The sequence below is a fragment of the Gymnoscopelus braueri genome (assembly GCF_963280865.1).
Source record: "Gymnoscopelus braueri genome assembly, chromosome: 9".
Lineage (NCBI taxonomy): Eukaryota > Metazoa > Chordata > Actinopteri > Myctophiformes > Myctophidae > Gymnoscopelus > Gymnoscopelus braueri.
The window spans coordinates 45,818,497-45,843,506 of NC_137610.1; the positions used below are offsets into that span (position 1 = coordinate 45,818,497).

General features: G+C 39.8%; 1 protein-coding gene across 1 annotated transcript; it reads left to right on the forward strand.

Moving 5' to 3' along the window:
• The first annotated feature begins 18,712 nt into the window (after positions 1-18,712).
• On the forward strand, positions 18,713-24,976 carry LOC308092681 (uncharacterized protein). Its single transcript, XM_080438749.1, has 5 exons — positions 18,713-18,793; positions 19,320-19,383; positions 23,283-24,296; positions 24,585-24,740; positions 24,828-24,976. The coding sequence occupies exons 3-5, from the start codon at positions 23,295-23,297 to the stop codon at positions 24,948-24,950; spliced, it is 1,281 nt and encodes a 426-aa protein (XP_080294875.1). The 5' UTR covers positions 18,713-18,793; positions 19,320-19,383; positions 23,283-23,294; the 3' UTR covers positions 24,951-24,976.
• Positions 24,977-25,010: the final 34 nt, after the last annotated feature.

The window sequence follows — 25,010 nt, forward strand, 5'->3', positions numbered from 1 at the left end:
GGTCAATCTCTATGCCCTATACCCTTTTTATAATTGTTTTACACATGTGTCATATCTTTACACCTGGACCAGCCTGATTTATGCAAATTGTAACAAAACAACCAAGATTTTCAACACCCTCTGCAATACAAATTAGGAGATGGAGTGACCTACACGGATGGGCAGACAGACAGACAGACAGACAGACAGACAGACAGACAGACAGACAGACTACAATAGTTTTGCATTGTTCAAGTTAAATGAGTAACTAGTATGAGCTGAGGACATTGCCATTCAGTGTGTGTGTGCGTGCGTCCATGGAAGGGGATACCATCGTTCCTTGCACACACACTGGTGATGATGACACAACATGTCTCTAGTAATTATTTGTTTAATGTAATTTATGTATGGCTGTTTTGTAAATTTCACTCCTATGTCGGTTTTTGTGTCATGAATCTCACACTGTATGCTTCCATCTGCTGGTCATGCGCCGTAACTACAACACACCTTTTATTTCTGCTCAGTTTAGTTTTTCTTGCATCCTGTTCATTTTATTTGTGAATATTATTTGTTGGCTGGCCCAACCCTCATGTTTCATGTTACATGTTTAATTATTGTTAACACTGTATTTCTCATTCCCTGTTTGTTTGTTTTTTGGCACATGTTGTTCCAACATTCCTAAAATACAAAGGAAACCTTTAAGCTGATGCACATTGGAGCATTTCCTTATTTGGGTCTGGGTTGTGATTAAAATTGGCATTTCAGGAGCAAAAATGTACCTAATACGGTGGTCAAATTGTGGCATACTGTAGACCACTGGTTCTCAATGTGACCCCAGTGGTCCGTGATGGGGTTCCAGGGGGTCCCCAGCTAAATGATTGATAGGTAAGAAACAAATGGACCCTTACAGGTCTGTAACTCAGGTCTGCAACTCTGAGAGTGCATCAATTTGATTACAAAACAATTATCATTTGGGTCAACCTTGAAATTGAAAAGGTTGATCACTGGCGTGGGTCAGTGGTTCTCAAAAGTGTTCATGTCAAGGACCCCCAAAATAATATGTATTTGGCCATACAAGACTTGTATTGTTATGATGTTTAAAAAAGATATTCAATGTTTTTTACATTTTGTCAAGATGTTTTCAACCCAGCAGATCTACAAGCTCATAATGCATCATGGTGCGACACGTTGTGAGCTTATAGATCTGCTATCTTAAAATGGAATGCTACATTAGACTGATTTATATGGGGAACCCGGGAACCCCCTCCAGGACCCACTGGGGGTCCCCGCCTAGTCTCGGGTAGCCAGACAACTATTCCACATTGATAACCACTGGCCTAGATGACTTCATAAGTCAGTCAAACTGTGTGAATCTCTTCACAGGAAGCCATGATGTTAGAAACATTTTCCTCACTGGAACTTGTGTGCCAGCCTCATGTGTTGTGGCTCACAAGCTGGGGTCATGACAAAGGGATCGGAGCTTCTCCTGGATTGAGGCTTTCAGATTTTTATTGCAATAATGTACCCTGTCTTTGCTGCTGATGGAATTTTACCATCTGCTTGATATCGTACGTCGATCAACGTGCTCAGGTTTCGGTACTATTACCCAGCACTGACCAGTTTTTTGCGTGGATGAAATATTCTGTCTCACCCTCTCTCTCTCTCTCTTTCTCTCCATCCATTCGAGTCTCTCCCACTCCCTCCCTCTCTTTCTCCCTTCTGCTGTTGGGGAAATGATATAGGAGCATCTAGGCCAGGACGAAAAGGATGGAAAACTGTTTATTTTCCCAGGCAGTCAGACTTTTGTACTCCAATCTCCCTAGTAGGTAGTAGGCCTATATGAACTTGGGGAGGTATGCATTCCTGTGCATTATAGGAGATGAACTCTATAGTTTTTATACTGTTTTTATTATTATTTTTACTGTTAGTTTTTTATGACATGAATTCTTCTAGTTTTTAGGATTTATTTACAGTATTTCTTTTGCACTGCTTATTTATTCTTTTACTATTTTTCTGCTGTGTTTAACCAGGAGAAACATGATCTCGTTTTTTTTCTGAAGTTGCTTGCAGGTGGAAAACAAATGACAAATAAAGCAATCTTGAATCTTAATTTAAGTGAGATCACTCATTATCCGATCATATCAGCTTGATTGTATTTGACAGCAAGTTATGGACCAATCATGTGAAAGACAGCACCCCCTCAAACTGGTGTGGTGATGATGCCAGCCAGAGACAACACCCTGGGGACCTGCTGCAATGACCTTGAACTTGAAGTTCAACTTTGATTGCAGTGTGGTTGCATGCCAGAGCTTTTATTATTTATTTATTTCTATTTATTATAGGAACAAAGGAGCAAACATTGTGAAAATAGGCAATCTACAAGCTCATGACGCCTCGCAGTGAGAGGCGTTGTGAGCTTGTAGATCGGCTATTTTCACAATATTTATCTGTGGAACCGAGTCAAACTAAATGTAATGCCTACAATTCCAAGTGCTTGTCAGGGTGGGGGGTCCCCAGTTCAAATAGGGTTATTTTGCAAATAGGGTTATTTTGGGGGGTCCCAGGAGGTCCCCATGGTTCAAATATGAATATTTTGAGGGGTCCCCGGGGGTCCCCAGTTCAAATATGATTATTTTGGGGGGGGGGGGTCGCGGCCTGAAAGGTTTGGGAACCCTTGCTGTAGTCTACATTAGATCATTTCACATTTCATCATTATATTATGGGGTCATTGGGGTGCACCCACTGTCCAGGTTCATTTACCTCCGCTCCTATAAGCCAATGTTCCAATGTCAGCTTATGTCTCTTATTCTCTCCACTCATGTGGTGAGGGTCCATGCAAAGATCTATTTACAAGTGGTATAAAGTAACTAAGTACATGTACTCAAGTACTGTACTTGCAGTAAGTAAAGTTTTTAGGTATTTTTACTTTACTGGAGTATTTCCAATTTTCAGTATTTTTTACTTCTACTCCACTACATCTCAGAGGCAATTGTACTTTTACTCCACTACAATTATTTGAAAACTTTAGTTACTAGTTACTTTGCAGATATAAATTATTATATTATGAAACACACATTTACCACTTTAGCCCTTTTTATGCATAGGCTATATACTGTAAATATAGCAATAAATAGCCAATGCAACGCGTTGTGAGCTTACAGATCTGCTATTTTCAATCATTTTAGTACTTTTACTTTTGGTACTTAAAGTACATTTTGATGCCAATACTTTTATACTTTTACTCAAGTAACATTTTGAACACAGGCCTTTTACTTGTAACAGAGTGTGATATTGTGGTATTGCTACTTTTACTTAAAGGGATATTTCACTTTCAAAAAAACTTTTGGTCATTTTATCATCTACTCAGGCCTTTGTGAGCCCCCCAGACAGTTTTTAAGTTGCTTGATGCAGTATTTAGATATTTGATATTCATTTTATCAGACACGCCCCCTTCCTATACAAACCCATTGTAACTTCAAACTACATTTTAACCATGTTAGATTCATCGAAAACACCCGTCCTTGGTTCTGGTGACTCACCCTGCCCTCCTAATGCGTGAGGGTGCCGTGGTTTTCCGATATTCTTTTCCTAAAAAAATATTACAAATAAATGAAAAAAGTAATTGAAAAAACACGGCCCCTTCGCGTATTAGGGGGGCGGTATGAGTCACCAGAACCAAGGACGGGTGTTTTTAATGAATCTAACATGGTTAAAATGGAGTTTGAAGTTACAATGGGTTTGTATAGGAAGGGGGCGTGTCTGATAAAATTAATATCAAATATCTAAATACTGAATCGAGCAACTTAAAAACTGTCTGTGGGGCTCACAAAGGCCTGAGTAGACGATAAAATTACAAAAAGTTTTTTTGAAAGTGAAATAACCCTTTAAGTAAAATATCTGAGTACTTTTTCCACCACTGCTACCAATCTCAAATGTGATCAATAGGCCTGCAACAATTTACTTGCTGAATTAAGTCACTGCCAATAATACTGTACGTGATAAATAAATGTAATTGTTTCATTCAAACACATTTCAAATTGTCATTATGATCTTACTCCATAGAATATGCGTTACCGGCGTTTGTTTTGCTCTTATTTTGAAAGGCACAGGTTTGTGCATAGTGCGCACATTCACGCGCGCGTCCTTTCGCGCACCTGCGACTAGATTGGCCGTATGTGTGTCACCTGACTACCTTTCATGAACGAATCACGACCTACTGTCTATAGGTTCTGTCTGTGTGTGGGTATTTACATTTACAGGTTAATAAGTCATAATAAGTAACAGTCATTGTTCAAAGCTCTGAAGACTGACTATTAACGACTCTGACCCAAATTGCGCCTAAACTCCGAGCCAAGATTATTGAAGAGTTTATTACAGCAAGAATTCGGCTACTGGGTGAGTATTGAGTGTGTGTGTGTGTGTGTGTGTGTGTGTGTGTGTGTGTGTGTGTGTGTGTGTGTGTGTGTGTGTGTGTGTGTGTGTGTGTGTGTGTGTGTGTGTGTGTGTGTGTGTGTGCGTGTGTGTGTGCGTGTGCGTGCGTGCGTGCGTGGTGAAAGCCCACATGGCTAATTTCATGCTGTTGAAATTGAGACAAAGACAAATGATATGGAAATATGGTAGCATGGAATACATTTTACAGCTAACAGTGTGACAACGATTTGTATTTATTTATTATTATCTTGTTAACATAAGAGTTGAATAGCTCTATGGTCTGATAGTATTCAAATCATTGCTATGACATAGCAATGATTTGATCCTACCATCTGATGTCTCCAGCTCTTTAGTAGATAGAAAATGGAAACCGCCAACGTTTGAATTGTCTCAGGTTCGTTATGTAGATCAGTTGTCAGTCTCAGTGGTCTATTGAGGAGTTAGACAGACAGTCTCTCCCAGGAGGTTTAGGGGTATTCACGTATTTTCTGGACATCTACTCTTTCTCCTATCAGACACTAAACCCTCTGATCCCATCATAGTGAGTGATGCTCCCTGAAGTCAGACTGTCTGAACACCAACCCACCACAAGAGAGCGCCAGCGAGTCATGTCACTGACAATGCATGTCTGAACCCAACCCACCACAAGAGGGCACCAGTGAGTGATGTTCCTGAATAGCCTAGGTATAAATTAGGGCTAAAGTGGTTCATCATTATACAAATTATTACATTATAAAACATACATTAACCGTTAATGTATGTTTTATAATGTAATAATTTATATCTGCAAAGTAACTAGTAACTAAAGAATGTGGTCTGACTAGTCTTGACTCTGAGGTGAAGGCTTATCATCTGTGGCTATTGTTCTTGAGGTGATAATTAATGGCCGCTGGCGAAGGAATTCACACATTAACTCAACGACCTGCCATTCACTTCATTGAACAGCAGGGCACTGAAGTGAGTAGGCCTACTTCATTAGTATTCAAATTGCGCGTCATAGCACAGCAAACAATCTTGAATGTCCAATACTGTTTGTCTTCAATGTCCAGTTACAATTCTGTAATAGATACAGGAATGCTCGCTGTTAACACTGCTATTATATCTGAAGCGTAATCAGCATTTATATATAACAATCCTTGCACTCTTCAGGTAATAATCCATGCTTTGCATTGAAAATGCATCTAAGGCTAAACGCAGCTCCAAGTGGTTGAGTTACAGGGTGATTAACATTAGATACAGTAGAAAATCAGTACAAAGCAATTGTACACAGTGTTACTGCGAAACTGGCCCTGACTGGGCCTGGCAGATGCTGTGCGGGCAGGGGCGGATTAACCCTTCGTGGTGCCCGGTGCTTGGACCCGGTTCGGTGCCCAGCGGCGCCGTTTTGTCAACGGGGGGGGGGGGGTGGAGCGCGGTGCCCCCTGGGACCATTTTGTCAACGGGGGGGAGGGGTTCAATGTTGTAGCGCTCCACAGTTTTTCGCCGTTTTTCTTTTTTCTTCACGCCGTTTTGGTGCCCCCCCAGGTTGGTGCCCTGTGCTTCAGCACCTCAAGCCCGTTGGATAAGCCACCACTGTGTGCGGGCCACATACGTGTGTGGAGCGAGCGTGCACATTTTTTACATTAATTATTTATATACGCGCGCATGTGTGTGTGGGAGGGAGGGAATAGTTAGTATACCCTCCAAAAATAATCTAGAACACACCACTGATTTAAACCTATATGCATCGGCTAATTGAAAATAGCAGCTCAGTAGATCTGTTATTTTCAATAACTCTTGCAAATTGCAATAAAATGTGGAATATTTGGAATAATGTTGGAATAATGGAATAATCTCGCAAATGTGCGAGATTATTCTCGCAAATCTGTGAGTTATAAAGTCTGTGAGTTATATTTTTTTTCACCAAGATGACCCTAATACTCTGTCGTATAAAATTGTTAAATACACAAAATGTTTGGATGAAAAAACAAAAAACTAACTAATGATGGCAAACTTGGCATACATGTAATGCATGGATCTATTGTCTTCAGTGTTCTATTCTTTTGGAAGGAAAACATCAATGAGAGTAGCCTACAGTTGCACCGATACAGGTTTTTTTCAATTCCAATCCGATATATTCATTTGAAGATTTCCCGATAAGCGATAATTACATAATACAAAACATATTTTTTTGTTGTAGGTTAGGCTTCAAATGACAAAGTGCAGTCATATTATTAATATTGTTTGTTGTGTAATGTTACACAAGGTATGTAATACACACAGCACCTCTTATTAAATAGCAAATAATGTACAAATGCCTTACATTTACATTCAAGGAAGGGATGTTCGTGGTATTCATTGATTGATTGAATATTTTTATTAGGCAGAAATGTAAAAAACAAGTACAGTCAAAACACTTTGTCTAAAAGGTACGTCCAAAAAAGTACCTTTCTTCGCGGGACGATATCTAGGTACACCCCTAGTTCCTGGTATTCAATTCATAAACATATATAATAGCACCAAACTGTTCAATATCATCACAAAATACAGAAAAAGCCAGAGTCGGAAAGAACAAATGGGGGTGGGGGGGGGGGGGGGTGAGAGTCAAAGGGAAGGGGGGGGGTCGTCTGTCTAATGAGGAGTGGTACTACCTCTCCCTTTGGCCTCCGGAATTCTGAAGTCACACGTGAGTACTCATGGGGATGGGGACGAACCTGTTACTTGTATGGTTTGTGGTAAAGGCTTTGGTTCAACGTGGATTATGAATTGACCCATGATGACTCATATAGGGGGAAAGTATTTTTTCTTGCACAGTTTGTGGAAAAGGTTTTGTTCAGATTGGTTATCCGAAGACCCACATGAGGATTTATTCAGGAGAAAACCCATTTACTTGTACAGTTTGTGGTAAAGGATCACAAGCTGCGACGCATTGTGAGCTTGTAGATCTGCTATTTTCAGCACGCGACCAAGTGTAAGATCAGCCATTATGACACCATCAAGGCATCGCCAAAATACATTTTAGTCGACTAAATCAACTGTAGATTTAGCTACAGTTAACTTAGCTACTATAATCTTATGATATTTAGTCGACTAAAACTAGACTAACAGTAAAACATTTCAGATGACTAAAATATTACTAAAACTAAATAGCATTTGATTAAAAAGACTGACTAAAACTGAATAAAAATTTGCTGTCAAAATCAACACTAATTAGGATTCATACTGGGGGAAAACATTTACTTGCACAGTTTTTGGCAAAAAAAGACTTTAATGACGGAAAGTCTATGCCCTATAACCAGGTCCGCATGTCGTAGAGCTCCGGGCACATGGCCTCCATGGTGGGCGTGCGCTCTAAGCCCTTGGGCGTGCGCCACATGAGGGTCACACCACACAGGTCGATAATCGAGCCGTCCAGCAGTTCCTGAGGCTCATTGTCCACCTGGACGGAAACATGAGAAGATGAGATTAGTTTGTTGAGGTCTTTGTTGACATGAATTCGTATACACGATGAACAAAACAAAACAAAAGAGTCTGAGAGCGTATTTCCATTTTATGGTCCTTGGAGTTCTTGTGCAAATGTGTTTGGTGGAGGGGGGTAGCAAAGAGATACTGTACATAAAAGAATACAAATAAATGTATCAATAATGAATGCATTTATACAATTTCTACGAGACAACTAAAATGGCACAACACAAGTACATGGGTTACAACACAACTAATTGATGGTTAGGCCTAGCTGATATTAACCACATGAACCCTAGCGACCCTATTGTGGGCATGTCATAAGAGGCGAACATTCGATGAAAATAGGCCAAAGGATTTGGTGCACTGCAGCAGTGTTTAACACTTCAAATGGCCATAACTCAGTGACCATTGTGCTGACCAGCGCAATGTAGGGCTGGATTTGAAAATCAGAAAATCTAGTACTGTATATACAGTAGTCCTCACCCTCCGCCCCCGCTGTTCGAGCGTCTCCCGGAGGGTGTAGGTGTCGCCGCGCACCGAGATCTCCCTCCACACGGGGTCCTGAGTGGAGCCATGGAGCGGGTGCATCACCATCACGCCGTTGGTGGTCAGTCCGTCCATCTGTCCAAATTCCGTCTCCCATTTAACTGAATTTTCCTGCGGGGGGTGGGGGGGGGGGGGGGGAGGCAGTGGTTTAAGATTGTTTACTTAAGTAAAAGCAGCAATACCACAAAATACTCTGTAGCAAGTAAAAGTCCTGTATTCAAAATGTTACTTGAGTTAGTATTGGCATCAAAATACCTGTATTTCTAAGTAAAAGGACCAAACTTTAAAATAAAAAAAAGTAGCAGATATATAACACATTGCATTGCGACGCGCTGTGATTGGCTATTTTCAAGGTATTCATTTTGAATGCATTTGTTCATAATGCATTAATCAATTAATCAAACAAGTAATGAATCCCTGTTTTTTTTGTTTTTGTTTTTTTCATCTTTATTTACCCAGGGTAGGTATGCTGTAGGTATGCTTTTTCAGCAACGCGGCAAGACATTTCATTTCATTTGACATTTCATAACCTACGCCCAAGATGATGTTCTTGGAGGAGTCCAAGCAGCCGGCGTAGATACGTGCGGTGTAAGGCGGGCTCCTCTGGCAGACGATGCGACAGGTGAAGCGCGAGATTGTGTCCTGAACCGACTTGGGCACTGTGTCCCTCACCGTAAAGTCACTCAATGTGGAACGCCCGATCTGTTATAGACAAACACACAAGGGGTTTCACATTACTCACAGCTTGTTTACATACATTGTATTAACAACTTTATGTCATTATAGTTACTCATTATAGAAGGGTGGCGATAGCTGAATGGGTAGAGAGGCCTCCTGGGAAACAGAAGGTCCCAGGTTTGATTCTTAGCGAGACACCTAATCCCCCTTATATCCCCCAATCAATTCTTCAGCTTCAGTTTGTTTCTGTTTACTAAAGAGCTGGAGAGTCAGAACATGCATTTTCAGAGCAGAGCATGTTTATTTTAATGACCAATCAATCCATTGTGTTTCACCTTGGATCAGTGGTAACTAACGTAGTATACTTTAAGTTCAAATGTATTGGTATATTTATTGGTTAAATTATCAATACAATGTTAGTGTTTTGGCAATTATTTGGGGGCCCACTTACAAAACATAATGTATGCATTATGGATCCTACAAACCGTAAACATGTCCGTATTTCTGTCAGGAATGTATGACACCACCACTTGACTGACTTGATGAATGACTGTTATTTGGTCCTGGTTGATAGCCTATGAAACACAGAGAAGTTCACTGTTAGAAACCTCCATTTCTGGATAAAGCACTCAACCTCAGTACTTGAGTCAAAGCATAGATACTCCAGGTCAAATATTACTTGCTCTGTCAAATTTGTACATTGAAGTACTGGATTACTTGCTTTTAAAAATACTAATATTTGTTTGTGTCTGCTTTGAAAAAAATACATACAAAATTAAGTATTCAAAAGAAAAAAATACAAAATTTATTTTTTAATATCAAGGCATTGCTGTATTGAAATTTAGACATTTATATATATATTTTCCAGAAATAAAAAAGTAAATACAAGTGAAAATAGTAGACCTACAAGCTCACAAGGTGTCACATCACGACACGTTGTGTGTAATTGATATAGGTCTGTAGTGGTGAATGTACAGTAGTTGTGGAGTGAATTGGAATCAAAAGATACTGGGGATTTAGCAGTGGATTGCAGAATGCAGACAGTGGCGGAAAGTAACCACTTACATTTATTCAAGTTCGATCTTTTCGATACTATTATAATAATCAAATTCGTAATCAGGAATAATCAAAATTCTTCAAAATAGGCAATCTACAAACAAGATCTACAAGCCTCAACGAGCATGTGAGCTTTTTGAATATCTGAAGTTTAAAATAGGGCTTAATTTTTAATGATCAATAATTATTGTCCAATAACATTATGAATTGGCCATTCTGCATTTTGATACTATAAGTATTATTTTGATGCTTAAGTAAGTATTTTGACTGCAGGACTTTTACTTGTAACAAAGTATTTTTTACACTGTGGTATTGATACTTTTACTTAAATCTGATTGTACCTGTGGACAGCACATTTGCATGCCTGGTTTCACACCGTTGGCCTTGAGTCTCTGGCACAAAGCGAAGTGGCTTTTAGACCTCGTCTCGTCCCCGTTGTGCCTGTGAAGAGAAGATGACACAGTGGTGGGAACACTGTGGTTAATAAAGCAAGCTTGCCACAAGCTTCATTTCTGGTCAGATCTTTAGAGCGGCAAGTAACGCATGGACAGTGCAGTCATATGGAGCTTCACTTTTTGTATAGAAATGCTTTACTCACGAGTTTATGCTATGTGTGACATTCTGTCTTTTACTTGTATTACATGTCACTCTGAACATTGAGAAATAAAAGAGTCCGATGATGACCCTTTGTGTTTGAACTGTGCGGCTATACGTCTGCCAACAGTTCCACAAGTCCCCCTCTGTTTATTTTCACTGACAACACTTCTTTGATATGATTCTGCACACTTTTAACCACTTAAACCCTTGTTAACCAGGGTCCCCCAGGGCTCTATATTAGGCCCACTAGTATTTCCATCCACACCAAATCTTTCCATAAAAAAAATACCTCATATACAAAGCTTTAGGCAGAATCACAAAGTGACAACGGAGATGCCATTTCTTGTATGTAAATTGAAGTAGATCTTTTTTTTGCACACAGGAGCTGGCAGTAAACACAAGCTGAGTTCACTGTTGTTTTACCCACCATGGTGGCTGGTAAACCAAACAAGTTCATTCTGATCCCTGCCTCTTGCCCTTGAACTAGCTATATGTCTCTACACAATTCCTACTCAAACTACAATATTGTCGCCGGTGTCGGGTGGCAACCTGATATGTCTGATACTCCAAAACCATTATTTTTCAGTAAATGTGAAAAAGTTATTATCTAGTCACAAGCTCTTGTCAATACACAGTCCCTTTCAAACGTTTTACAAAATAGCAAAAACAGCCGATCAACAAGCTCACAATGCCACATTGCGACACCTTGTGGGCTTGTAGATCAGCTATTTGTGTGTGTGTGTGTGTGTGTGTGTGTGTGTGTGTGTGTGTGTGTGTGTGTGTGTGTGTGTGTGTGTGTGTGTGTGTGTGTGTGTGTGTGTGTGTGTGTGTGTGTGTGTGTGTGTGTGTGTGTGTGTGCGCACCTGAGTAGTCTACCTTTGATCAAAGCAACACCCCAATTTTCACCTGCAATCAGCAGCATGATTGGAGTCAGTTCACTTTTAGTTTTATTCTACTCAACTTTTTTTTGGGTGTTTTAGTTTTCTCTCTTTTCTATCCAATATGGCTGCTGTGCATAGAGCCTATTCAATGAATATTAATACATGAATATTTCTTACCACAGGACAATGAGCTCCCCATATTTGATTGGTCTTTTTGGTTCTGGGACATTGGTGATTCCTTCCATTTAGAGGGAGGGCGGTGCAGGGCTCTCCGATAGTGAAACACTCCTCTGTCACCTGCTTCAAAGTCTAGTGGCTGTTGCTGTCCTTTTATGCCCCACTTAACCTGCAGACATTACAAGAAAAACACATGTGAGGTTTCATTCCAAAATGAGACATTCTCCCTTTTTTCTTATTTCCACACAACAGTTCTAAGGTGTATTAAAGACATAGTTCAATGTTGAGAATGAGTGGTATACCCCTTTAAGCCCTGTGTATACTTCAGTTTACAGTGCATAGTGAAAATAGCCAATCAACGTTTCACATCACGACGCTTGTGAGCTTGTTAATCTAAATATCTTTGAACATGTTGGACATTTTTGAAATATTATGAAAATGTTTGAAAATGTCCCTCTCTACAATGACATGCCCAACATAGAGACACCACGTTTACAGTGGTTAATACAAGTGTCACTTTTATAAAATTCTGAAGTAAGTCGAGGTAAAACCCAACTGTAGATAATAATGCAGTTATTGTTATTGATGGTTGTTACTTAAATAATAACAATATTTTAGATTACATACCGCAATTATTCAGCATTAAGCATTAATATCTTGCTGGAATTCCCCCCCACAAACATGGACCAATTGGAATGAAGTATATAAACCGAAAATTGGAGGCAGACTAAACAAGCAAATCAATTTTGCGAATGCGGACAGATACTTATCTGTTGGTTTCAGTGGAAGTACTGTGATTTTTTTCTTTAGTAAAAGTAGCAAACAAGTTACAAGTAAAAGTACTGTAGTCAAAATGTTACTTAGTACAAAAGTATTGGCATCAAAATATACTTTTTCTAAAAGTTTTTACAATTGTTCTTTCAAAAGTTGCAGATCTACAAGCTCAAAGTGAATCTTCAAAATAAAGCTTTCAAATAATTGTGGCGGAGTTAAAAGTACAATATTGCCAAACCGGCATGACACACGAGAGACCTGTCTATTCTGTGAGCTACTATAACCTGTAGACACATCACTTAATGACCAAAAGAAAATCTCAAGACAATTCGCCTTACTTACTCTTGAGTAGGATATCCAACAACGGCTGGGTAGAAGAAAGTAACAGCTTCTCAAAATGAAGTTTTGTAGTAATGATAACAGCTCATCCGTTCGATCAAGTCCTCAAGCCTCAATGTCTGAACTGAGGGTCATGATGTGCTATATTTATACTGTAAGTGCTGCTCTCTCTTTCTCTTTGATTCAGTCATTTACAGTTCTTTGATATACAGCCTGATCAAAAACCTTTTCAGCTGATTCAGTCATTTACAGTTCTCTGACAATCAGCTTGATCAAAGGGTTCTCTCTCTCTCAATGCAAATCAATTCAATTCAATTCAAATGGGCTTTACTGGCATGAAAACTCTTATGTTTATATTGCCAAAGTAAAAGTGGAACAAAACAAAAAAGAAATAAAATAAAACGTAGGTACAATTAAATAGGAATAGAGAAATGCGTAAACAGAGCTGTGTTACATTGCAACTTATAGAAAGCTACCTTACAAAGCCATTTGTATATTTGCTGTAAAAAAAAAAGCTATTTATATCTGCAAAGTAACTAGTAACTAAAGTTTTCAAATAATTGTAGTGGAGTAATGGAAGCTCTGGTAAACTGAACCAGAACATTTCATCATGTGATGCAATGCAAATGGACTTAGTCTTCTGCTATAGGCGATCTAAAGGCTGTCAAATTGTAGAGATCGGTGCCAAGCGTAGCCATAAAATTATTATTAATATTATTATTATGACACACTACTCACTTTTTTCAGCATGTTTCAACATTTCAGCACCATATCAACAAAGTAGCCTATAGGCCTAATTAATTAATGGCATTGCACCGACATTAATGCAAGAAGACATTTATTGATGATATCACAAAAGATAACGTGCTACAAGCACTAGCAGAACGCTTATAACATTGTAGATGTTTTTAATATAATTTAGCTAATAATATATTTTTGTCTATTTTACTTGTGGAGGATCCTTCTCGCTCCCTCTCTCTGTCTCTCTTGTTGACTGTCCTTTTCCGCCTCGTCCGAGGCGGCAGGTCCTGACTCCTGGGGTCTTGCTGAGGCTGGAAGATAGAAGCCCCATAGAGCGTCGCAGTTCCCGCCCACTTCCTGTTTTTTTTGGTGCCGGAAGAAAAAACTCAATGCATTTTTCCATTGACATTTCCAAAAATATTTATATCTATTAATTTAAGCCTCGAATCAAGCCATCACGAGATGACATGAATCATGACCATAAAACGTTTTTTTCTGTGATTTTTTTTAATTTTATATTTAATTATATGATATACTATATTTAATAAATACCCTTTGTTTTGCCGTTTTCAAAAAAATAATAATCACAGAATCAAACGTTTATGGTCATGATTCATGTCATGTCATGATGGCTTGATTCGAGGCTTAAATTAATAGATATAAATATTTTTGGAAATGTCAATGGAAAAATGCATTGAGTTTTTTCTTCCGGCACCAAAAAAAACAGGAAGTGGGCGGGAACTGCGACGCAATGAGAGACAGGTTGTCAGCCCAGGTTCTGTGTTGTTTTTATGCTGTCTCTGACTCAGAGACAGCATATCTGATACGCATCTGATACGCTGCACACTGAAAAAAGTGAAGTTGGTCAACCCTTCATGTTAATAGTTTTTTCTGCTTGATCTGACTTACTAAAATTACTTTTCTGTCAATCATTGTTGTAACCTAATATAGTCAGGTTTATTCAACGTAAATCTGTGTTCTTTTGGTTCAAAGTAATTTTATAACTTAACATCAGAGAGATTTTTTTGCGTCCCCTTGCGGTCACGTGATAATGACGTCATCAAATATTAGGTTTCATTTGTTTGTAATATCCGCCATCTTGATTTCTCGTGCGCACTTGCGTTGAGCCTGGACACTGCACCGCATTGAGGAGAAATATCTTCACAAACCACGGTAAGAAATGTGAAAATATGATCCAGTGTGTTATTAAAATCATTTTTATATGTTTAAAATGACCAACCGCTGTCTTTTAAGGTTGCGTTTGTTCGAAAATTACACATTGTGGACAATGCTAACGCTAGCCTATAAGTGCATTGGTGTGGCTAGCTAGCTTGAGAGCTACATAATTCCCGCGTGTAGCACGGTGCCTGTTGTAAACTTGTGAGTAAATGATTAGTTTTGTGAAAAATGAAACGCGAGTTGGGTCGTAACTTATGTGTTGCGATAGTTTTGTGTAGTTTTGATCAGTGCTTCGTTATAACTTTGAATGAACGGTAGCCATGGTTCACGCTGGTGGTTCACAAGCGTCATGGTGCTACTTGTTCCAGTACATCTACATAAACGTTCATATCTCAAATATAAAGTGCTGACCCCACGGCCACAGAGTTTATAAGTTAAAACGGGTGGGTCTAAGTACCCGTATCTTCCGTAATGTTCAATAAAAAGCATTTTAATCCGATTGGTGGCCATTTTCTCAATTTCCTTCATATGCTTTCAACTACGCGACCCTATCGGTTGGAAGATGTACTGCACCCTGATACATTATAACTCTATGAGAAAATGGCCGTCGATTGGATTAAAATGTTTTTTCTTGAACAATACGGAAGATACGGTTACTTATACCCGGGCGTTTTAACTTTTTACATCCGTGGCCGTGGGGTAAACACTTTATATTTGAAATCTGAACATTTATGTAGATGTACGGGTTGTAAATGTAGAAATCTCAAAAACCAGGAACAAGTTGCGCCATGACTGTCATCAGTCATGTTTCAGGGCTAAATACTGCGCTCGGCCAGATTACATTTCCGGTCTATTAACGTCGTCGGAAACGGAACGTGTACACGCATGTATGTGTGTGTGCTGTGTGGAAATGGCCGGATACAGTTCTTGAGTAGGCGGGCTCTAGACCGGATGGCATGCATTAAAAGTTTAATAGACGCCAGGCTATTTTTACACCAACACTTGCTTGCGTTGCAACGTGCGTTATTGCTCGAACTTCTACTTGTTGTTGGTTGAGCTATGAGCTTGTAAATCGGCTCTTTTAGCCCTATATAAGTTATATTATGACAAATGCATGGTATTTATGGATTAATCTGAATGTCCTAATTGCTTACCCCACGGCTGTAACAAGTTAAAACGTTATACAATGTGAAACTGTCACACCGTGTGTGCTTGTAGATGGCTATTTTTCATCCAACTTTTTTTTTTAATTGTAGATCTACAGTGCGTTTTGAGCATATATATGCTTGTAGATCAGCTGTTTGTAATGAAGTAGTCTGTAGGGCTTAAAGTGTTAAACTTCTGATTTTGGTTGTGACAAATACATGAATGCTGCTTTAGATTTGTTTAATCTCATCATAATTTGGTATAATTGATTACATTTGGTTCCCCTGAGTTGGAAATGACACCTTTTCTCTCTGCAGACACACTGGGCCTGCAGACACTCTGGGCCCCTAGACACTCTGATGACAGATACTGTGACTGCTGCTGTGTTGTGATTCTGGTAAGTAATTTGAATCTTATAGAACTTAAATCAAGTCTAGTTTTTTTTTTAAATGGCAGATGTACAGTGTGATGCGTTGTGAGCTGGTAGATGCTTGTAATACAGCTATTTTCACCATTTGTCATGGTAAAGTCTAGGTTTTAAAGCAGGGGTCTTATGTTTTTCAAGCCACGTAATATCATATTCTATAATGCAGGGGTCTTCAACAGGAGGTCTGGGACCCCTAGGGGGTCCTTAGAGTTGCTTCAGGGGGTCCGCCAAATCTTTGTGTAATATTTGTTTTACCGTAACCACTTGAACTTTAGCATTCCTTTTTCTGAGGAGAACTTTAGCCAAAAGTAGCAGATCTACAAGCTCACAACACCTCGCGCTGCGAGGCGTTGTGAGCTTGTAGATCGGCTATTTTTGGCAAAGAGGTATAGGTGTAGAGGGGAAAAAAGAGCAGACCAAGTAAACAAAAAAAGTTTGTACATCTGCTATTTTTGAATAGCCAAAGAAATCTAAAATGACTCCTTTTCTCTCTGCAGACACACTGGGCCTGCAGACACTCTGGGCCCCTAGACACTCTGATGACAGATACTGTGACTGCTGCTGTGTTGTGATTCTGGTAAGTAATTTGAATCTTATAGAACTTAAATCAAGTCTAGTTTTTTTTTTAAATGGCAGATGTACAGTGTGATGCGTTGTGAGCTGGTAGATGCTTGTAATACAGCTATTTTCACCATTTGTCATGGTAAAGTCTAGGTTTTAAAGCAGGGGTCTTATGTTTTTCAAGCCACGTAATATCATATTCTATAATGCAGGGGTCTTCAACAGGAGGTCTGGGACCCCTAGGGGGTCCTTAGAGTTGCTTCAGGGGGTCCGCCAAATCTTTGTGTAATATTTGTTTTACCGTAACCACTTGAACTTTAGCATTCCTTTTTCTGAGGAGAACTTTAGCCAAAAGTAGCAGATCTACAAGCTCACAACACCTCGCGCTGCGAGGCGTTGTGAGCTTGTAGATCGGCTATTTTTGGCAAAGAGGTATAGGTGTAGAGGGGAAAAAAGAGCAGACCAAGTAAACAAAAAAAGTTTGTACATCTGCTATTTTTGAATAGCCAAAGAAATCTAAAATGACTCCTTTTCTCTCTGCAGACACACTGGGCCTGCAGACACTCTGGGCCCCTAGACACTCTGATGACAGATACTGTGACTGCTGCTGTGTTGTGATTCTGGTAAGTAATTTGAATCTTATAGAACTTAAATCAAGTCTAGTTTTTTTTTAAATGGCAGATGTACAGTGTGATGCGTTGTGAGCTGGTAGATGCTTGTAATACAGCTATTTTCACCATTTGTCATGGTAAAGTCTAGGTTTTAAAGCAGGGGTCTTATGTTTTTCAAGCCACGTAATATCATATTCTATAATGCAGGGGTCTTCAACAGGAGGTCTGGGACCCCTAGGGGGTCCTTAGAGTTGCTTCAGGGGGTCCGCCAAATCTTTGTGTAATATTTGTTTTACCGTAACCACTTGAACTTTAGCATTCCTTTTTCTGAGGAGAACTTTAGCCAAAAGTAGCAGATCTACAAGCTCACAACACCTCGCGCTGCGAGGCGTTGTGAGCTTGTAGATCGGCTATTTTTGGCAAAGAGGTATAGGTGTAGAGGGGAAAAAAGAGCAGACCAAGTAAACAAAAAAAGTTTGTACATCTGCTATTTTTGAATAGCCAAAGAAATCTAAAATGACTCCTTTTCTCTCTGCAGACACACTGGGCCTGCAGACACTCTGGGCCCCTAGACACTCTGATGACAGATACTGTGACTGCTGCTGTGTTGTGATTCTGGTAAGTAATTTGAATCTTATAGAACTTAAATCAAGTCTAGTTTTTTTTTTAAATGGCAGATGTACAGTGTGATGCGTTGTGAGCTGGTAGATGCTTGTAATACAGCTATTTTCACCATTTGTCATGGTAAAGTCTAGGTTTTAAAGCAGGGGTCTTATGTTTTTCAAGCCACGTAATATCATATTCTATAATGCAGGGGTCTTCAACAGGAGGTCTGGGACCCCTAGGGGGTCCTTAGAGTTGCTTCAGGGGGTCCGCCAAATCTTTGTGTAATATTTGTTTTACCGTAACCACTTGAACTTTAGCATTCCTTTTTCTGAGGAGAACTTTAGCCAAAAGTAGCAGATCTACAAGCTCACAACACCTCGCGCTGCGAGGCGTTGTGAGCTTGTAGATCGGCTATTTTTGGCAAAGAGGTATAGGTGTAGAGGGGGAAAAAAGAGCAGACCAAGTAAACAAAAAAAGTTTGTACATCTGCTATTTTTGAATAGCCAAAGAAATCTAAAATGACTCCTTTTCTCTCTGCAGACACACTGGGCCTGCAGACACTCTGGGCCCCTAGACACTCTGATGACAGATACTGTGACTGCTGCTGTGTTGTGATTCTGGTAAGTAATTTGAATCTTATAGAACTTAAATCAAGTCTAGTTTTTTTTTTAAATGGCAGATGTACAGTGTGATGCGTTGTGAGCTGGTAGATGCTTGTAATACAGCTATTTTCACCATTTGTCATGGTAAAGTCTAGGTTTTAAAGCAGGGGTCTTATGTTTTTCAAGCCACGTAATATCATATTCTATAATGCAGGGGTCTTCAACAGGAGGTCTGGGACCCCTAGGGGGTCCTTAGAGTTGCTTCAGGGGGTCCGCCAAATCTTTGTGTAATATTTGTTTTACCGTAACCACTTGAACTTTAGCATTCCTTTTTCTGAGGAGAACTTTAGCCAAAAGTAGCAGATCTACAAGCTCACAACACCTCGCGCTGCGAGGCGTTGTGAGCTTGTAGATCGGCTATTTTTGGCAAAGAGGTATAGGTGTAGAGGGAAAAAAGAGCAGACCAAGTAAACAAAAAAAGTTTGTACATCTGCTATTTTTGAATAGCCAAAGAAATCTAAAATGACTCCTTTTCTCTCTGCAGACACTCTGGGCCTGCAGACACTCTGCTCTACAGATACTGTGACTGCTGCTGTGTTGTGATTTTGGTAAGTAATTTGAATCTTATCAATCTTATTTTCACCATTTCTCATGGTGAAGTCTAGGTTTTAAAGCAGGGGTCTTTGTTTTTCAAGCCAAGGTAATATCATAATATATAACGTGTTTCAGATTAAACCGTATGGGAAGGTGCTGGATTGAGATACATTTTATGAGCAAGTAAAGAATCCATACACTTGGATCCATGCAGATCTCATTTTAGTGCTGCAAGCATTAAAGGGATAGTTCACCCCCAAAAATACTTTTTTAATATCGATTAGTCACCCCATGGAAACTTGAATTCAATTCCATGGATTTTGTTTTTGTCACATTCCTAAGCCAATAATTTGATGACTGGCAATGGTTTCTGTAGGAGACACAAAGAGTCTTCTTTGTGTCTCCTGCCTACCTACTTCAACAGTTGCAAAATATTCGGTTGAAGGTCAGCTGGTATAGTAGAGTTGTTTTGATATTTATTTGGTTATTTCAGTATCATCACTTAACTGTCCATGTTGGTTACTTTGTCCCCCCCCACCCCACCCTCTTTTTCAGTAAGTTAACTAATGTGGAAATGCAAAGACTGTGATATTACAAAATCAAGAAGGTCAGAGCTTCTCAAGCATTACAGAATTGATCACGGACATTTTGGACGTCGTCATCCCTACCCATGCACATATTTAACCTGCCCTTGTTCGTTTAAGACCTGGAATGCCCTTAAGAGTCATTTGTCAAGGAGCCACCCTCAACTTGCCACTGAAAAGGCTGAACTGACAACTTTTACATGCCTTTTGTGTGCATACAAACAAAGCACAACTTTGAAAGACTATTTGCACCACATTGGACAGCATCTGCAAAAATTTGAAACAGTTGAATGTATTTTTCAAGGATGCCCATATAAGACAAATATTTATGGAGCCTTCAGGACTCATAAGTCCCGAAAACACAAGGAATCTTCTATAAATGATTTAAAGCCTGGCATTGCTCAGAGTTTAAGGCCAGACCCTAGTCATCCCTCTCAAGATTCAATTGTTAGCAATGAATTGCAGGAGAATATTTCAGACGATGAGTCAAATGCCTCTGCCCATGAAACGCAAAATGTTGAAGATGTGTCCCGTTCTATAGAGCGTAAATTTGCCTCAGTTTTATTGAAATTGGAGAATGTTTTTCTGGTCTCTGGTGTGGCTGTTAATGACCTCTTGCAGGAGCTACAGTATTTGTTAACTACGGTTTCAGTCCCTGTTGCCTATCAAAAAATAACCCTGCTATTGCAGAAACATAATTGCCAGGTTGATGCAGCTATTGTGCAGGAATTGGCTTCTGTTCTCTGCGAGTCACATCCCATTCCAACAGCAATTGGAGGTCTCCTCTCCACTGTGTGGAAACGGAAGGCATATTACAAAACTAATTTTGGTGTTGTAGAACCCATAGAGTATGTGCTTGACCGTAAAGAGAAACGATCATTTCAGTATGTTCCCATACTTAAATCTTTGCAGCAGATTCTTAATTGCGACTCAATACTTGACAAAGCAATCAATTTGAAATCAAATTACATAGCAGGTGATCAACTAAAATACACAAGCTTTTTTGATTCTCTCAATTGCCAACAGAATGCAATATTTTCTGAGACTGCCATTTCATTGATCTTGTATATTGATGATTTTGAAATATGTAATCCTATTGGCACATCAAGGAAGAAACACAAAGTATGTGGAGTTTATTGGACTTTAGGTAATTTACCTCCAGGCTCCAACTCATCCCTGTCTGCCATAAATTTATGTGCCTTGATTAATAGCAAGGATGTTAAGGATTATCGTTATGAAAAAGTGTTGGAGCCTTTGTTAGATGACCTTGTCACCTTGGAGAAGCATGGTGTTTTCATCTCAAAACTGGGAAGGACGATAAAGGGCACTGTTCAATGTATTGTTGCAGACAACCTTGGTGCACATGGCATTGCAGGATTTGTGGAGGGTTTCACAGGAACCTATCCGTGCAGATTTTGTACAGGAATGAAGGCAGAATTTCAGACTACAGAAGTGTCATCAGGAACATTCTGTCGGAGAACAGAAGCAATTCATGGTGCTCATCTTGAGGCTATCAGACAAAATAATTTGGAAACTCATTATGGTGTGAGAGATGTTTGTGTAATATCAGATAAGCTGTCTTACTTCAATGTTACAACTGGTTTCCCCCCTGATGTTATGCACGACCTCTTTGAGGGAATTGTACCTAGAGAGATAGCATTGTGCTTGACTGTGTTAATATCTAAAAAATATTTGAAATTGGTCGACTTGAATGAGGCAATTCAAAACTTTCCTTTCAAATGGAATGACAAAACAAATAGTCCCCACACAGTACCCCTCACATTTTCCAAAAGGAAAACAATAGGAGGTAATGCCCATGAAAACTGGAGCCTGCTGAGGTTTTTACCTCTTTTGATTGGAAACAGAGTGCCTGTCAGTGAACCTGCCTGGGGAATTCTAAATGACTTGAAAGACATTGTAGACCTTGTCGTCGCACCTGTTCACACCCAAGAATCTATAGCTTATCTGCAGTTTAAGATATCTGAACATAGGGTAAGGTACCAAGAGGTTTTCCCTCACATCAAACTTTTGCCCAAACACCACTATTTGGAGCATTATCCTGAGCTAATAGAGCAGTTTGGTCCCCTGGTTGCTCTATGGACAATGAGATTCGAGGCGAAACATAGCTTCTTCAAAAGGGTTGTGCGGCACACAAACTGTGCTCCTATCATTGGCACAGAGGCATCAGTTTCATATGGCACATGAATTGCACTTGTGCAGTTTCCTAACACGCACTCTGGAAGTTAAAAATGTTTCCACTCTTTCAATTGATCTTCTGAAGGAAGAAATAGCACATGCTGTGAGGCAGAAGAACCTAAATGTGGATATTTTGTGTATGGCCAAAGATGTAACCTATGAAGGCCTCAACTACAGGGATGGCATGATTATTGCAATTGGGGAGTTTTCTGGTATGCCAGAGTTTGGTGAAATAATTCAGATGATTGTTCTCCAAGAGAAACCAGTATTTATTATCAGAAAGCTTGATGCTTGGTACACTGAACATTTCAGAGCCTTTATCCTGACCACAGCCTGTACTAGGGCTATTGAACTGGTTGAACACCAGAATCTTAAAGACCCATACCCACTGGCTTGCTACACTGTTGGAGGGATTCGCATGGTGGTTCCAAAGCGATACATACATGTTTAAGGTTATTATTACTATTACATATTGTGATCAAAGTTTCATGGCTTGGATACCAATTTTATCCAATCAGGAGAGAGAATCCCATAAAGATAATTTAACTTCAGTTGTATAGTTTCATGTCCAATTTCGCTTTTTTATCCTGAGTTCTTTCTCTTGATTGGATAAAGTTGGTATTCCAGCCTGAATGTTTTCTTTTTTACCGAGCTGGAAAGAGAGGGAGACCCCTGTTACTGAACAAACACATTATTGCATTGAATACTATCACAGTAGCTATTTAACACTTATTTTAAAGTGTGTATATATATATCATTTTATTTTTTTGATATTAATCATTGTTATGAGTGTATATCAATAACAATGGTCTCCATCCAGCTCTTAAATAACCAGAGAATACATTTTCAGGTGGGTTAGGGTTACAAATGTCATCTAATCATGAGCGCACCACAAAGCTCATTTATCAACTTGTGTTCCAGTTTGAAATGTGTTTCACTGCTAATTTCACTTGTTTATCATGTGTCCTGTATTAGTTATTTTCCTGATTGGGTAAATTGTTATCTTGACTTGAGAACGTATTTTCTGTTTACTGGAGAGATGAGGAGACCCCTGTTACTGAACAAACACTCAATGTATGAATGAATAGTTATCCGTAATATTACTAATTGTATTCACTTTTTCTCCAACTCAGAATCTGTTGACCATGGCCCAAAACAAGACTGCAAAGCTGCTGGTTCAATTGAGTGATGAGGATAGAAGGAAGTTGATTCTGCCAGACGGGATTCCAGAAACAATGGAGGAGCTTCTTGTTAATGTCAGGGACACTTGTGGAATAAGAGGGAACTTCAGGCTTCAATACCAGGACAAAGAATTTGGTGTATTTTTAACTTTGACAAATACTGGAGACCTTGAGAATCTTGGTACTATAAAAGTAATCTCATTGCCTGATGAAGGTGCAGCCCCAACGACTGAATTGGCCCAGTGTCATAATGAACGTTTGTCCACTTGTTCTACTGAGACTGACGATACGATACTCCTTTCCTCGCCTGACTCCGTTTCCTCAAGAACTGAACAATGGCCAAGAGTATTTCCCATTCCAGTCTTTTCTTATGATACTGAACTGCAGTTGGAGAGAGGGAATGCAGCTTACCTGGCAGATGGTACAAGGTTCATTGTCACTACAAAGATGAAACAAGACATTCTTCAGAAGATATGTGACACCGTCTACAAGTATAAATCTTACACCGTCAAAGAAGACTTAGCTGAAGTTGCACAGGCACTGGTCAACAAGCACCCCTGCTTGAAAGAGCCGGGGTCATTCAACGGTGCCTATGGGTGGAGAGTGAGAATATCAGATAAGGTGAATAACTTCCGCACCCTTCTGAAGGGGCTTGGATGCCCAGAGTTTGCTGTCAATTCCATGAAGAACAAGGCTCCAGGTGATGCCTATCCAGCAAAGAATATCAAACGTCCTAAACGTGGTGAGGCCAACCATATGCCATCCTTTCCAGTTGGTGAGACGGCAGAGCAACTTGAAATGGAGCGCCAGGCACTTCTGAAGGAGGTGAAGAAAAGGAACAATGACAGGATCATCAGAGGAAAAATGGCCAAGACGTTTGCCCTACGGAGACAAGAAATAGTGGATAAACAGCCCAGGGTGGAAGTGCTGCAGGAGCGATGGCCAGCACTATTTGGAGAAGAGGAGGTACTGGCTGACTTATTGTAACTTATGTATATCTGTGTCATGTGTGTGGTGTGCTCTGGTTTTGCTGTGACACTACTTGTCTCAGAAGAACTGCCTGCTGCTGTCTTTCAATCCATCACCCGCTCCTGTTTCCCTTGCTCTCGACATCCCTGCCTACTCCTCTCTCCCACCCGTGTCCCTCTGTCATCCCTCTCTCCCTAGCTGTCTCTACCTCACCACCTGCATTTCTCTCCTACCCCTACCTGCCTGCCTTCATATATCTAATATGAAATCTGTTGTATATTTCAGGTAGGTGCAGAATTCCAGCGCATCACCACAGTCCCGCTCCAAGCAAGATTTATGGCATCTCTGGATAAACAGAGCGGTGATCTGCTTCAGATTATCCGGAGCAAAGGAGGAGCTATCCGTGAAAAAACAAAGGATACACTTCAAGTTATGGATCAGGTATGCATGTGGATAATTTGATTTCATTAGGTCGGTAATGTTAAGTTGTATTTAAAGGTATTAAATGTTTTCAAACATCTGTTCTAGAGTATGGAAATAAACGTCCGAAGAGAGTGTCTCCTCAAGTGCCTCATCATGTACCTGGGTGAAGATGTGAGCTGCCTGATCAAAGAGTTCCTGGTAAGGCAATTAAGTACTGCCATCTTTTAACCCAGTTTAGACCGGTTAGATTGTCACTTTAATTGCTATGCTATCTATCTGAAAGAACAG

What these genes read in the sequence shown, in the direction of transcription:
- LOC308092681 (XM_080438749.1), top strand. Translation starts at nt 23,295, where the DNA reads ATGGCCCAAAACAAGACTGCAAAGCTGCTGGTTCAATTGAGTGATGAG. An exon ending in CACTATTTGGAGAAGAGGAG is followed by an intron (nt 24,297 to 24,584) that starts GTACTGGCTGAC and finishes TGTATATTTCAG; the next exon opens with GTAGGTGCAGAATTCCAGCG. An exon ending in CACTTCAAGTTATGGATCAG is followed by an intron (nt 24,741 to 24,827) that starts GTATGCATGTGG and finishes CATCTGTTCTAG; the next exon opens with AGTATGGAAATAAACGTCCG.